General features: G+C 43.1%; 1 protein-coding gene across 11 annotated transcripts in view; it reads right to left on the bottom strand.

Moving 5' to 3' along the window:
• Positions 1-203: 203 nt before the first annotated feature.
• The window catches only part of GAPVD1 (GTPase activating protein and VPS9 domains 1), a 113,236-nt gene continuing 97,629 nt past the window's right edge, over positions 204-15,810 (bottom strand). For 5 of the 11 annotated variants that reach the window (XM_033191052.1, XM_033191093.1, XM_033191112.1 and 2 more), the window contains 5 exons: positions 13,381-13,568; positions 12,342-12,555; positions 8,756-8,828; positions 7,238-7,435; positions 2,383-4,769 (listed from right to left, as the gene is read on the bottom strand). In XM_033191052.1, coding sequence (XP_033046943.1) covers positions 4,629-4,769; positions 7,238-7,435; positions 8,756-8,828; positions 12,342-12,555; positions 13,381-13,568 — 814 coding nt within the window. In that variant the 3' untranslated portion in view covers positions 2,383-4,628. Of the gene's footprint in view, positions 4,770-7,237; positions 7,436-8,755; positions 8,829-12,341; positions 12,556-13,380; positions 13,569-15,810 lie in introns of all 11 variants that reach the window. The other 6 variants (XM_033191062.1, XM_033191105.1, XM_033191118.1 and 3 more) reach the window with 2 other exon arrangements.

The raw sequence follows: 15,810 nt of genomic DNA, 5'->3' as shown, positions 1-15,810 counted from the left end.
AAAAAAACCGTAGATGTTCACCATTGTGTTAGTTACTGCCAAGTCATTCTAGTTCCTTCTTGTGCCACACTTAGCAAACGCCCATCTTGTTCAGATGAAAAAGATGTGTGTGAATTCATGGAAAACATCAGAACATTCGGAAGTCAAATACGTTTTCAGAAATGCTTCTGAATATAAAATAGATGACAGAAACATAAAACCCAGTGAATCAAACTGCTCTCCCTTTTTAATCAGTTTTATAGAATGTTTTACAGTACTAATCACATTAGGAGACAGGATGGGGTTTCCTGTACATATACAAGATTGTGCAAGCTCATTAACTGAGACTTATAGAAAGGTTTCATCAGTTTCAAAAGAGGCAGTACAGCTTTTTAATCCAGGTGAAGCACAAGAAGAATCCAGTAGACAGGAGAGTATTAATTTGACAGAGATGAATTCCCCTGGTGCATGGCCCCTACCCACACTGTCTGCCATTATCCAAGTGGAGACGTCCTCTCTCTTGAATTGAACCCTTGATGAGGTCAGGCCTGTGGAATGCGGCAGCTCCAGGGTCACTCCATAGCTCAACCACAACTTAACACGGAAGCAAACTATATTTTCATTTCTCCAAGTGTTCTCAAGAGCAATAAAGCTATTCCTTGTCCTCCTACTTTTTAACTTACATTCTAAAATATATTAAGTAATTTTTAACCTGGCAAAGTTCTCAAGCATTTTGGCATTTAGAGTATCGCAAATACCTCATCACTGTTAATCCACTTATTAAAAATCCTTTGGGCTTCAAGATCATTTTGGATTTACTTCCCTCAAAATTAAAGCAATTGTGTACAAAATAAACTCACTAAATATTTAAAAAGAGAGACAACAGATTTTTCTTTAAAGAAACAAAGCAGGAAGAGACAGGAGAGAAAAATCTAGGAAGCACCAATTGAGGAAGTGAACCCCACTACACTTCTATCACTTCTGTGCAATCCAGTAATAATTCTGAGTGTAGTCCTACTTTCCCTCTTCACACCCAATCACATAGGAGAAAAACAATTTTAAAACACCTAGGTGATCCTACTTGCTCCAAAGTGGAAATTCCCATAGCAAATAACAGGAAAGAGTGCCAGGGTTCAGCACAGCAGTCAGCTACAGATTCTTACGGCAAGAACACAGTCCCTGTATTGGGGCTGGGATTGTTCTCTTGATCATGGGCCTCAGGGACACATTTGTAAAGCCCACTTTAAACAAAGATTTCCAGGACATAGGAAAAGAAAAACCATGCAGCACACCTATTTGCAATCCCTGAGAAAGCCTGAGCCTCCTACTACAGCGATTTAACTATCTGTATAAGAAGGCTTTCATAAGCAGGTTTTTATAAAGAAAAAGCAGAAGAAAGCAATTACTGTGGCTGAGATTCTACCTAAAATGAAGCAAGCAAGCAAAATGTTTGACATGTTTAAATATATATATATAATTTTGTGGTTGGGCGCGGTGGCTCACGTCTGTAATCCCAGCACTTTGGGAAGCTGAGGCAGGCGGATCACTTGAGGCCGGGAGTTCAAGACCAGCCTGGCCAACATGGCAAAACCCTGTCTCTACAAAAAAAATACAAAAAATTAGCTGGGTGTGGTGGCACACACTTGTAATCTGAGCAACCAGGGCGGCTGAGCCATGAGAATCACTTGAGACTGGGAGACGGTGGTTGCAGGGAGCCAAGATCACACCACTGCACTCCTGACTGGGTGACAGAGAAAGATTGTGTCTCAAAAAAAATTAAAATATAATTTTGTAAAGATAATCTTCAACTTGTATTTCTATTACTTCTAAAAGCAGAATATTAATACAAAATGCAAACTTGGTTTTTCTTTTCCGCAGAGAAGTTAATCCTACAAGATTTCAGGGGCACTGAGCCAACTCTCTCTCCATTTAACATCCACTTTGTAGATTGTATGTAGTAATCAGTGGCTACCGAATATTTCCAGGGCTGATTTTGCACTTTTACACTAATCTTTCGTGTAAAACAAGTACGGGAGGGCAATGGAGGAAGAAACATTTGGGGAACAACTATTCCTCTTTTCTAAAAAAAAAAATCAGATCACTCCCCATCTCATGTACCTGTCAAGAAATCAAACCAGTGATGGTTAATGCCAAAGTAGTCCTTGCTCCTGACAGGATGTTCAGAGGAAACCTTAGCCGCCCCTGCAACAGCTGTGCTGTGCTCCTCTGCCAGCTACACAGTCATGAGCACCCGAACCTATTTTAGAGGTGTCACAGATGCCAAATCTCTGGGGGTCTATCCTCAGCCCTGGCTCCAACAAGGCAGAGCCCTATCTCCTGCCTTCAGTGTAGCCCTTCACCCCAATCCCACCACCTTCTCTTCCACAGAAAAGAGCCCCAATGCAATGTCCACATCTTCATATTTATTTCCACAGTGTTAACATGGAATAGACTTAGTAACCATTGTGGAGAAAAAAAAATCTCTCACTGGTTTATGAGTAAAATCCTGTAACAATGAATTTCAACCATTCGAAGTCTTCTGCTTAACATTTACTGAATCAAAGGCTGAAGTAAATGAACTCCCATCTAGGTCTCAGATCACACAGCTGGCCTCGTGATGTATTTACGATGGGATTTAACTTCTAACACAGGGCAAGTTTGGCAGTTACAGCCCATGAAGCTCACGACTCTGTACATGGATTTCTTTACCTAACATTCAAAAGGACATTTCGTAGTACTAGTTTAATTCTGATCTCTCTCTAGAAGGCAGAAACCACATCCCACACTCCTATGCAATTTATTTTGGTATTGTAAAGTAAATGAATAAGAAGGGGTGGAGACATAAAGAAAATCTAGTTTCTGGCTGGGTGCGGTGGCTCATGCCTGTAATCCCAGCACTTTGGGAGGCAAAGGCGGGTGGATCACAAGGTCAGGAGATTGAGACCATACTGGCCAACATGGTGAAACCTCGTTTCTACTAAAAATACAAAAATTAGCTGGGCGTGGTGGCGCACGCCTATAGTTCCAGCTACTTGGGAGGCTGAGGCAGGGGAATCACTTGAACTGGGAGGTGGAGGTTGCAGTGGGCCAAGATCGCACCACTGCGCTCCAGCCTGGGTGACAGGATGAGACTCTGTCTCAAAAAATAAAATAAAAACAAAGAAAAAAAATAAAATCTTTAGGCATTCCCAGACACAAAGATCTCAGAGACGGACAGTGGACAGCCTCCGTATTCATCTGCCCAAGGCTGTTTGTCACAGTTTCCTTAAAAGATGCCTGGAAATGCTCCCAACAACAAGGGACTCAAGTGTGGGGCTGAGTTTGTTATAAAAGCAGCTAAATGTGTTTAGGAAACACACAAAGTGAAACCAGACAGTGATGGCCCACATACAAGACTTGTGCTTGAAGCTTTGGTGTGCCTCCTTGGCCAATTTTTCAGGCACCAAAAACCATTCCTGATTAATTATTGATATACAATGCAAACCAAACTATGAAAACACAGACTTTTTTTCAGAAGAGGGAAATAAAGGCACAGAAACCTGCCAAAATAGATTTTTTTTTTCCGTAAGAATAGTATGGTTGATTAAAATAGTTTATCACTAGTAAAACTTGTATCACTAGAGCAGACAATACAAATTAGTTTTTTAAAAAATGACATTCACTGAATTCTTGGTCTGTGCATTCAATGTGAATAATCATCAAAAATATATTACAATTAAAGGTTTGTAAGGAGCTCTGTCTGGGATTTCTGCAGTATATTATTTCAGAGGAGAAGAACCACCATAAAGTATGAGCTATCCACTGTTCCTTTTTACGTCGTGTATGGTAATCAGTCTATCTCCTAATGCAGGCTCACAAACTTCCACGGTGAGATGTCTAAGTGACTTAGTAACTTTCACACTCATTAAAGACAGCCCTGTCCATCAAACGCCATACTTAGAAAGTCCAATAAACTGTATTACATTTTAATAAATATTTCTGTGTACTTTTTGTTTTTTACTTTTAAGCTCAGCTTAAATCTTGTCAAGGAAACCATTTCACAAGACAGTATGTCACAGCCTACTATCAGCAATAGTCCTTGTTTATTAGAATCTGCAGATGTCCATATTACATCAAATATAAATATATATTATATTTACATTTCCTTCTTAGCTTTTCAATTTAGGTGAGTGTATTTATAGATAATGCCACTAATGTACCACTATTATAATCCTCAGTGCAACTCATATCTTCTTTCCATTAGATGCACATTAATATAAGACAGCATCTTAAAAGAGGGGTACTGTTCTTTTTTAAAATAAAAGGAAAGAAAGGGCATCCAAGAATGGAAGTCTAGAAATTTTCTAAGAGATTTTTGTTCTGTTTTTTAATATTTAGAAATACCTGAAAAATGTGGTCCCTTTTTGTAGTACTAGTCTCTACTTGGGGACAAGAAAATAGAATATGCAACTCAGAAAGGAAAGAGCCCAAAGACGAGAGAACCTGCTTGTTAGCTCATTAACCTGTTTAGTAAAGATCTGCTTTAAAATGCCTGAAGCTGTACAATATTATACAAAAACAATCTTCAGCCTTCAAAGCAGCTGATGCGCCTTCTTAGAGATCTGTTTGTTTGATTAACAGTCTGCTGCCTTGGTGGGCCTTGGTCTTGGTCACTTTCGGTCATCGATGGTTTTAATGAATTCTACTGCTGCTGTGAACTGCATCCACCAATAGGACTCCTCTCCAGACAGACAGCTAGCATAAAAGCTACTGATATACTGCACAGTAGACAGCAAACAGGGTGGATTTGCCTAGAGAAGTAAAAAATAAAAGCCAATTACTCAGATGTCAAAGCTCTGCCAAAATCATTTAAGAGTTCTTCAAAGGTTCTTCTATGAAAGACATACCAGTCCTTTTGAAAACAACCCCAAAGTTATTTTTTGGAAGTAATCTTTAAACCCTAGTTTCCATGAGTAGCAATAATATGTTGAAAAGGCAACCCAGATTCTAATCTCAGCTAATCTATCTAGAGGTTTCTATCCTTGCAAGTCCTTAACCTCACTGGTTTCTAAGAAGGCTGAACTAATCTCTGTGGTCTTTTTTTTTTTTTTTTTTTTTTTGAGACGGAGTCTAGCTCTGTCGCCAGGCTGGAGTGCAGTGGCCGGATCTCAGCTCACTGCAAGCTCCACCTCCTGGGTTCCCGCCATTCTCCTGCCTCAGCCTCCCGAGTAGCTGGGACTACAGGCGCCCGCCACCTCGCCCGGCTAGTTTTTTGTATTTTTTAGTAGAGACGGGGTTTCACCGTGTTAGCCAGGATGGTCTCGATCTTCTGACCTCGTGATCCGCCCGTCTCGGCCTCCCAAAGTGCTGGGATTACAGGCGTGAGCCACCGCACCCGGCCAATCTCTGTGGTCTTACTCAACATCCCAGGATTTCAGAATGTTAGATAACAAAATAAATACTGTAAGCAAATTGAATTATATCTGGTAAGTCCAGGGAGAATAAGCTGAGAAAGAAAAAATTTAAAAAGATGGCATGCCCTCTGTTGCCAGAGGTAACAGAGGACATCTTCTGAATTTTTTTTTTTTTTTGAGACGGAGTCTCCCTCTGTCGCCAGGCTGGAGTGCAGTGGCCAGATCTCAGCTCACTGCAAGCTCCACCTCCCGGGTTCACGCCATTCTCCTGCCTCAGCCTCCCGAGTAGCTGGGACTACAGGCGCCCGCCACCTCGCCCGGCTAGTTTTTTGTATTTTTTAGTAGAGACGGGGTTTCACAGTGTTAGCCAGGATGGTCTCGATCTCCTGACCTCGTGATCCGCCCGTCTCGGCCTCCCAAAGTGCTGGGATTACAGGCTTGAGCCACCGCGCCCAGCCTTCTGAATTTTTTTTACCTTCTTCGTGTGGTGAGAAAGGGCACAGGCTGTTAAACGGTTAAGAGGAAGAGCTAGGGCCTTTTCCTTCAAACGAGCTTAAACTGGCTCTCCACAGAAACTAGATTTACTACGTGTGGAAGCCAGAAGAGCGATGGCCAACAGGAGGAGCTGTGACGGCCAACCCCACGGGTTTCTCCCTCCAAGCTGAGTTCACGTTGTAGAAATATCACAACGCTAAGAAACAGTAGGACATACATCACACACACTTTAGAGAGCAACAGCTGGGCTGAGCTGACTGGAACACACAAGTGATACGATCACTGAGTGGCTGTATGCACCCAAACTATATGGTCACCCTCAAAATGTTCAAAATAAACCATTTAAATGATGAAACTATAATTTTAAAGTCAACAAGAATGACAGATGTCAGTACTTTCACACTACAATTACAAAATAAGAAGCTAAAAGAGGAGAGATGATTGGTAAATTTGGTAGCCTATATGACAAGTACTGCAAGGAATTCCATATGAAAGAAGATGGCAAAAGCATAACAAAAAGAACCTGCCCTCATCCATTCATTCATTCATTCATTATACACTGAGCCTCAACCAAGAACTTCAGGCACTGCTTTTTTTTTTTTTTTTTTTTGAGACGGAGTCTCACTCTGTCGCCCAGGCTGGAGTGCAGCAGTGTGATCTCGGCTCACTGCACTCAACCTCCGGAGTAGCTGGGATTACAGGAGCCTGTAATTTTTGTATTTTTAGCAGAGATGGGGTTTCACCACCTTGGCCAGGCTGGTCTTGAATTCTTGACATCGTGATCCACTCACCTCGGCTTCCCAAAGTGCTGGGATTACAAGTGTGAGCCACCGTGCCCAACCCAGGCACTGCTTTAAAAGCTGAAAATGTTCATCTAGGAATCTAGTCTTCCCATCCTTTCTTTTGAAAACCCTAAGGTAAGAACAAATCTTGGCCGGGCGCGGTGGCTCATGTCTGTAATCCCAACACTTCAGGAGGCTGAGGCAGGCGAATCACTTGAGGCCAGCTCAAGACCATGAGACCAGCTTGGCCAACATGGCGAAACCCCGTCTCTAGTAAAAATGCAAAAAAATTCGCTGGGCGTGGTGACACATGCCTGTAATCCCAGCTATCTGGGTGGCTGAGGCATAAGAATCGCTTGAACCCAGGAGATGGAGGTTGCAGTGGGCTGAGATCACACTACTGCACCCCAGCCTGGGTGACAGAGTGGGATTCTGTCTCAAAAGAAAAATCTTGACAGTAGGCACTTTCTGAGTAACCCAGAGCTTGTGACTTGGAAAAGAGCCAAGATCTCCACCGTTGTGTGAAGCCCTGTGCCACCTGCTCAGAATACCACATAACTCCTTAACTGACAGTAGTAAGGGGCCCACCTTTATCAACACAAACACCAACACAGGAACAAAGTCATCCGCTCCAGGGACAGAGTCCTCATTGGCCAGGCTCAGCAGGTTCATAATCGTAGAGCACATTCTCAGGATGCACTGCACTTTGTCCCGGGGGGTTTTATAAGCACTTATTGTCCTGATTTCTGATTGTGCAGATGGCCATGGTGCTTCTCGAAGGTAAACCTAAGTGAGACCACAGACAATATACAGATTCTGAATTCAATGGCAACCCCGGGCAGTGACCACCGCAACCTCCGTGTCAGGAGGCAGAGGATAATGTGGTTGCTTTTTCCTCTCTTTGGTAAAACCATATTGCAGGCCCCCTTCCCCTTCACCAAAGATTGAAGTATAACTTTAAAACTTTTAAATAAGTTGCTTTGCATTTTAAAATAGAGCAAACCAGATATCCATTAATAGAAAAATGGCATTCAACAGCACAGAAGCTAAAATTCACAAAATTTCAAACCATTCTCTTTCTTAAATAGCTAGAATGGAACTTCTCTACATTTAGTAGCTGATTCCAGAAGTGCAAACTACTAAAAGAGGACTTACCGTTAAAACTAGCTTAAACTGGCTCTACACAGGAACTAGATTTATCACGTGTGATAAAAGAGGTTAATTTAAGGCCGGGCGCGGTGGCTTACGCCTGTAATCCCAGCAGTTTGGAAGGCTGAGGCAGGTGGATCACAAGGTCAGGAGTTCAAGACCAGCCTGGCTAAGATGGTGAAACACCTCTCTACTAAAAATACAAAAAAGTTAGCTGGGCGTGGCGGCACACGCCTGTAGTCCTAGCTACTCGGGAGGCTGAGGCAGAGAACTGCTTGAATCCGGGAGGTGGAGGTTGCAGTGAGCCAAGATCGCACCATTGCACTCCAGCCTAGGCGACAGAGCGAGACTCCCTCTCAAAAAAAAAAAAAGAGGTTAATTTAAAAATATGTACCATTGTTGCAGTATTCCTGGAAATAAAAGATTCAAAAAACCAAAGACAATTTAAAATTTTATGGTAATTAATGTCTCATCAGTGGAGGTTGTAACAAAAACAACCAGAAACCTCAAATACCTGAAATTTTCATGTTTTCTTATTTTCTAAGAGACGTAGGACAGGTAAAAATGCTAAAGGTAATCTGAGATCACATGCAGAGTCAATGACCTCTCCTGAGACAGCATATCTCACTCTTTGGAGTGCTACCAGCCTCCCGCTTCTTCAAAACATTTCTGCAGAAACCTGACTATAAAAGCACTGATGGAGAGGTACTGCCCCCGACAGAAGGGCTGACTTGAGAAGTGGCATCAAGGAAGGACTCCTCCCAGCTGGCTTTCTACTATTTCATACCAGGGAATTTTAATCCCTGAAAGCATCTTCAGGAACTTTGAAGTTAGACTGAATTACATAGAGTGAAAATGATGTTTTATATTTTATCATATTTCAGTTCCTTGAAAATGTGGTAACATTACCACGCAGCATTTAGTTAACATTACCCATGCTATATAAACCTGTATTACCTCTGGTATCTGAAGAGCTCTGTGATTTGCAGTCACTACTTTAGATAATCTCTGGATATGTTCATGAAGAACCCTGAAAACCCCCAAAATACACATGTAAATACTCATTTCAGAAAATACGGTACACAAATAGTCATCACTGATTTTTACAAAACATTTGAAACATGTTGACTTATTGCTCGATATGGATTACAGTTAGAATTGAGCCTCTTAGATAAGTATTCTTTCCAATCTGCTCAGAAACGTTGAGTGAGCCAAGGGGATGCAGGGAAGGGAGGGAGTCTTTCCTCTCTGGACCAGACAGCACTGCAAGGCAGAAAGGAGAAGAGCCCTTAGTAGGAGCTGCTTGGACACATAATTTTGTAAAGTAGAGGAAAAGAAGGTGAGGGGGGATAAAAAAGTGAGAGGAAGTAGAAGGATCAAAAGCCAGAAACCAAAGATATTAATTACATGGAGAAGGGCCTCTACCATTCACCAAACCTTTCACTTTGTAGATGAAGAGAAGTAGGCTTAAAAAGGGAAAAGGCTTGCCTAAGCTACACAGGTGTCAGTAGGAGGGGCTGAACCCAGCTTCCTGGCTGCTAGTGTTCTTTCCAGGTCCTCTGTTGGCTTTTCATACTCTATAAACCCCGCAGAAATGTCATGGAGGGTGGGGAAAAATAATCTCCTTCAAAGTTGCTGTCTGTAGTCAATATGGTTTGAACGTCCCCATTCCTCATCCTATGCCTAAAGGCAAAAACTGGTGCTCTGGAGAGAAAACAGGTCCCATCTGGCGTATTAAGCATAGAAGTCTGGGGTGGGCCAAACACTCTGAGACCATGAACAAATGAGGACGGCAGATTGGAAGGATCCTAACCCATTTCACAGGAAAGTGAATTTTCTCAAATATCTATGCAACATCTGAAAATCTCCATGAAAAATATTTCATACAAACATAACCCACACCCCGAGGATCCTATTACACGGACCCCTGGGAGTCAGGCCCAGCAAGCCACTGTCACTGTTAAGAAGCATGGTAACAACTTTAACATGCTTGAGGTCAGAAACAGAGTTGTGAAGCAGTGCTCAAGAACACACAGAAGGCTGGGCATGGTGGCTCATGTCTGTAACCCTTGCACTTTAGGACGCCAAGGTGGGCAGATCACTTGAGGTCAGGAGTTTGAAACCAGCCTGGACAAGACGGTGAAAACCCATCTCTACCAAAAATACAAAAATAGCTGGGCATGGTGCCATATGCCTGCAATGCCAGCTACTCAGGAGGCTGAGGCAGGAGAACTGCTTGAACCTGGGAGGCAGAGGTTTCAGTGAGCTGAGATCGCGCCATTGCACTCCAGCCTGGATGACACAGGGAGACTGTCAAAAAAAGAGAGAATATACAGACGAGGAAAAATAAAACTGCAAAATATTCCCTAGTCTCACTACCCAAAAATAACCAGTATTACTATTCCAGGTTAATTTTTTCCAAGATTAATTTTTTTTTTTTTTTTTTAAAGACAGCGCCTTGGTCTGTTGTCCAGGATGGAGTGTATGGTGTGATCTTGGCTCTCCACAACCTCTGCCTCCCGGGTTCGAGTGGTCCTCCTGCCTCAGCCTCCCGAGTAGCTGGCATGACAGGTGTGAGCCACCATGCCTGGCTAATTTTTGTATTTTTAGTAGAGACACGGTTTCAGCTTGTTGGCCAAGTTGGTCTCCAACTCCTGACTCTCAGGTGATCCACCTGCCTCAGCCTCCCAAAGCACTGGGATTACAGGTATGAGCCACTGTGCCCGGCCAGGATTAGTATTTTTAAACAGCTTGAGATATAACTTATAAGCCATATAATTCCAGGCATTTTTTGGTATTCAAATACTTAACTGTTCATTCTCTCTCTCTTTTTTTTTTTAGACAGAGTCTAACTCTGTCGCCTAGGCTGGAGTGCAGTGGTGCGATCTCAGCTCACTGCAACCTCCGACTCTTGGGTCAAGCAATCCTCCTCAGCCTCCTGAGCAGCTGGGACTATAGATGCATGTCACCATGCCCAGCTAATTTTTGTATTTTAGTAGAGACAGGCTTTCACCATGTTGGCCGGGCTGCTTTCGGACTCTTGACCTCAGGTGATCCACTCGCCCTGGCCTCCCAAAGTGCTGGGATTACAGGTGTGAGCCACGATGCCCAACCAACTGTTCATTCTTAATAAATATATAACAAGCATATATTAGAGGCCAAGTACTGTGCCTGGTGCTATTAGAGTGGTTAATAAAAGCATTATTTCCTGGTCTCGCAGAGGGAACAAGCCAGTGTGGAGAGAACATTCATTAAACGATCACACAAACCAGTAATTAAGAACAGGGGAGAGGGCCAGGCATGGTGGCTCATGTCCTGTAATCCCAGCTCTTATTCCTGCACTTTGGGAGGCTGAAGCAGGAGGATTGCTTGAGTCTAGCAGTTTGAGATCAACCTGGGCAACACAGCGACACCTTGTCTCTACAAAAAATACACAAGGTTGGGCGCAGTGGCTCATGCCTGTAATCTCAGCACTTTGGGAGGCCAAGATGGGCAGATCAAATGAGGTCAGAAGTTCAAGACCAGCCTGGTCAACATGGTGAAACCCCATCTCTACTAAAAACACACAAAAAATTAGCGGGGCATGGTGGTGCATGCCTGTAGTCCCAGCTACTCAGGAGGCTGAGGCAGAAGAATCGCTTGAACCCAGGAGGCAGAGGTTGTAGTGAGCTGAGATCACGCCACTGCACTCCAGCCTAGGCGACAGAGTGACACTCCGTCTAAATAAATAAATACAAACAAAATCAGCCAGGTGTCATGGTGTGCACCTATAGTACCAGTGATTTGGGAGGCCAAGGTAGGAGGATCACTTGTCACAGGAGTCCGGGAGGTTGAGGCTTCAGTGAGCTGTGATCATGCCACTGCACTCCAGCCTGGGTGACAGGGCAAGACCCTGTCTCAAAAGAAAGAAAAGAACAGGGGAGAATTTTGCCCCGCAAGGGACATTTGGGAATGTCTGGAGACATTTGGTTGTCACAATTGGTGGGGTATTACTGGCACCTAGTGTGTAGAGGCCAGGGGTGCTGCTAAAGATCCTATAATGCACAGGACAGCCTCCCACATCATCAACAATCTGGCCCTAAATGTCAGTAGTGCTGGGTTCAGAAACCATGACTCAAACAGATGTCAAATGGCAACTGTGGCAAGTGCTAAAGAAAGGCACCGAGGCCTGAGACAGCCCTAATAGGATGTAACCTAGTCAGGAGAGGCTTCATCAGGGAAACAATACTTAAGTCAAGACCTGAAGGCTAAGTAAGACTTAATCACAAGAAGGAAGGGAAGATTAGTTAAGGCAGAGTAAACAGCAGTGCTTTCCAAAGAGGCTACACCAATTTCTACTCCTTCCAACTTGACTGCCCACTTCCCTGAAAACTGGGTATTATCATTCTTTGCGATCATGTAACTCTGACAGGTGAAAAATGGTAACCAATGCATTTCCTTTTACAATCAGATACTAAGTTACACATATAGCTTGCCTAAAATATGGGCTACCTGGTAGATCCCTATGTAGTCTCACATAGGCACTCAACATAGAAGTACTCACTGGTCGCGAAGTATGTCCCCATCCTGATTAGGGTAGAAGGCGAGCTTGAAAATCCGGTTCATCACGCTTCGCTCAATGGCCAGCTGTGCATCTTGAAGCTGTTCTTCACTTGCGTTTTGCCATATGACATCCTGGGCCATTGCACCATAAAGAAACTGCAGAAAATCTTCTACCTGAGCAGTTTTATCATCAGCTGCGGTGAGTTTCTGAAAGTCTCCAAAGCAAAATAATAATTTTTAAATAGTTTAATAAAAACTATCTAAATAATTTTAAAAAGGAAATCATAGAAATAATTTTTATCACTAGCTATGCAGACACCATGATCTTAAAGCCAAAAGTGTTTCAGTGTGGTTTATTTTAGGACAATATGTGGCCATATAATTAAATCAGGAGAAAAAGTAAGGAATATGTGAAAGTTTAAGTGCAAGGAATTTGTTGTAAAAATATGTTTCTAGGCCGGGCACAGCGACTCACACCTGTAATTCCAGCACTTTTGGAAGCCGAGGTGGGCGGATCATGAGGTCAGGAGATTGAGACCATTCTGGCCAACACAGTGAAACCCCAACTCTACTAAAAATACAAAAATTAGCTGGGCGTGGTGGCGCATGCCTGTAATCCCAGTTACTCGGGAAGCTGAGGCAGGAGAATCCCTTGAACCAGGGAGTTGGAGGTTGCAGTGAGCCGAGATCACGCCACTGGACTCCAACCTGGCGACAGAGCAAGACTCTGTCTCAAAAAAAAAAAAAAAAAAAAAAGTTTCTAAAAAAAAGGCATTTTTTTTTTTTAAATGAGAGAATTCGTATAGACCCAAAATTTACCAATGTCCCCAATTTAAAAAGTAAACTACAGATATTCAATACAGGAGAAAAGTGCAATTTATTGGTTTGACATCAAAGTTTAATTTATTAAGACTCCATAAAATAACTGATATTTAAGGCATGCAGATACTTGAACAAACTAGCAAAACAAAACAGTATTTCCAAATCTTCCCAACCGTATGACAGGTGAAGAGATGCTTAAACTAAAGGTATTGAGTTACCCTGAATGAATTCCCTGATCTTCTTTTCTTTGCTCTCAAGCAGTAATCTCACACAGACGGTGGTAAAGTATCGATTGGCCACTTCTTTGTCTCGCAAAACCCTTTGCAATAGCCTTTCCAAGTGAGCCTGTGTGGTCTGTAGTCCTTGTCGACAACGAGTGAGATAAGCAATATATGGGGCTCTTTTTCTAAAAGGAAAAATACTTTGCATGACATCAGATATATTCAGTGCATACTTTCTTTGAAGAATAAGGGTCCTAACTTTTCTTTATAAAATTACTGCACAGACTGGTTTTACAAAGTAGCATGTCTGTGCTTTCTTCAGTAGCACATATACAAAGTAGCCTGTCAGGCTGCAGACATGGTAGAGACTGATCATGGTGCCAGCTGAAGAACAGCCCCATTTTGCGTTTTGTCTGGGAGGATCTATGGGGCTGAAGACTTAGTTACCTAACTCACTAAATGTCACTAAGCCCCTCTGCATACTTGGTGTATTTTATACTGGAGTTATAGGACCTCATACTTAATAGGAAATTGACAGCTACAGATGACTAAAAATAACAACAAATATAGGTTATATGTCACTAGGTTACAAACATCCCCCACCAATTACTTGCTCATAGTCTAAATGTAACAATCACCAGAGTGCCCATTCCCTAAGCCTTGAAGCCTCCTCACTAACTAAGCATCTCAGTTACATTTTTCTCCATAATCATGAGCAAGGGACTGGCAGCAGAAAAAGCACAGCAATTCCTAAGGCTACTTACTTCTGCTTCTCTGGTCCAGAAAAGTAGTCTTTCCTATCACCACTAAAAAAAGAAATATGATATTCTAGTTGTCCTGGCCTCACAATACAGGCATACCTCTCTACCTGCTTTTGCGCAAAGCTGAAGTAAACTGCACTCTTCTATTTGGAACTGCTCATTTATAACTACATTTCCACACTAAATATCCAAATATGTTGCTTACAAATTGATATGGTTTGGCTGTGTCCCCACCGAAATCTCATCTTGAATTCCCACGTGTTGTGGGAGGGACCCAGTGGGAGGGAACTGAAACATGGTGTCCTCGTGACAGTAAAGCCTCAAGAGATCTGACTGTTTTAAAAATGGGAATTTCCCCGCACAAGCTCTCTTCTCTTGTCTGCTGCCATCTGAAATGTGCCTTTCACCTTCCGCCATAATTGTGAGGCCTCCCCAGCCACATGGAACTGTTAAGTCCAATTAAACCTCTTTTTTTTTGTTAAATTGCCCAGTCTCAGGTATGTTTTATCAGCAGCATGAGAACAAACAAATACAGTAAATTGGGACCGAGAGTGGGGTACTGCTAAAAAGACAACCGAAAATGTGAAAGCAGCTTTGGAACTGGTTAACAGGCAGAGGCTGGAACAGTTTGGAGGGCTCAGAAGACAGGAAAATGTGGGAAAGTTTGGAATTTCCTAGAGATTTGTTGAATGGCTTTGACGAAAATGCTCACACTGGTATGAACAATAAGGTCCAGACTGAGGTGGAGATGAGGAACTTGTTGGGAACTGGAGCAAAGGTGACTTGTTATGTCTTAGCAAAGAGACTGGTGGCATTTTGCCCTTGCCCTAGAGATTTGTGGAACTTTGAACTTGGGAGGGATGATTTAGTGTATCTGGCAGAAGAAATTTCTAAGCAGCAAAGCATTCAAGAGGTGACTTGGGTGCTGTTAAAGGCATTTGGCTTTGTTTGTTTTTTTTTTTTTCTTGAGACAGAGCTTCACTCTTGCTGCCCAGCCTGGAATGCAGTGGCATGATCTCAGCTCACTGTAACCTCTGCTTCCAGGTTCAAGCGATTCTCCTGTCTCAGCCTCCCAAGTAGCTAGGATTATAGGCACCCACCACCACTCCCAGCTAATTTTTTGTATTTTTAGTAGAGACAGGGTTTCACCATGTTGGCCAGGCTGGTCTCGAACTCCCAACCTTGGATGATCCACCTGCCTCGGCCTCCCAAAGTGCTGGGATTACAAGCATGAGCCACTGTGCCTTGCCAGCATCCATTTTTATAAGGGAAGCAGAGCATAAGAGTTCAGAAACTTTGCAGCCTGACAATGCGATAGAAAACAAAATCCCATTTTCTGAGAAGAAATTCAAGCTGGCTATAGAAATTTGCATAGTAATAAGGAGCTGAATATTAATCCCCAAGGCAATGGGGAAAATGTCTCCATGGCATGTCAGAGGTCTTCATGGCAGCCCCTCTCATCATAGGCCCAGAGGCCTAGGAGGAAAAATGGTTTCATGGGCCAGGCCCGGGGTCCCCATGCTGTGTGCAGCCTAGGGACTTGGTGCCCTGCCTTCCAGCTGCTCCAGCCATGGCTGTAAGGGGCTGACATAGAGCTTGGGCTATGGCTTCAGAGTGCAAGCCCTGAGCCTTGGCAACTTCCATGTGGTGTTGAGCCTGTGGGTGC

The sequence above is a fragment of the Trachypithecus francoisi genome, unplaced genomic scaffold (genome assembly GCF_009764315.1).
Source record: "Trachypithecus francoisi isolate TF-2019V2 unplaced genomic scaffold, Tfra_2.0 Contig01585, whole genome shotgun sequence".
Lineage (NCBI taxonomy): Eukaryota > Metazoa > Chordata > Mammalia > Primates > Cercopithecidae > Trachypithecus > Trachypithecus francoisi.
This window is presented reverse-complemented; position numbering and strand designations above follow the sequence as displayed.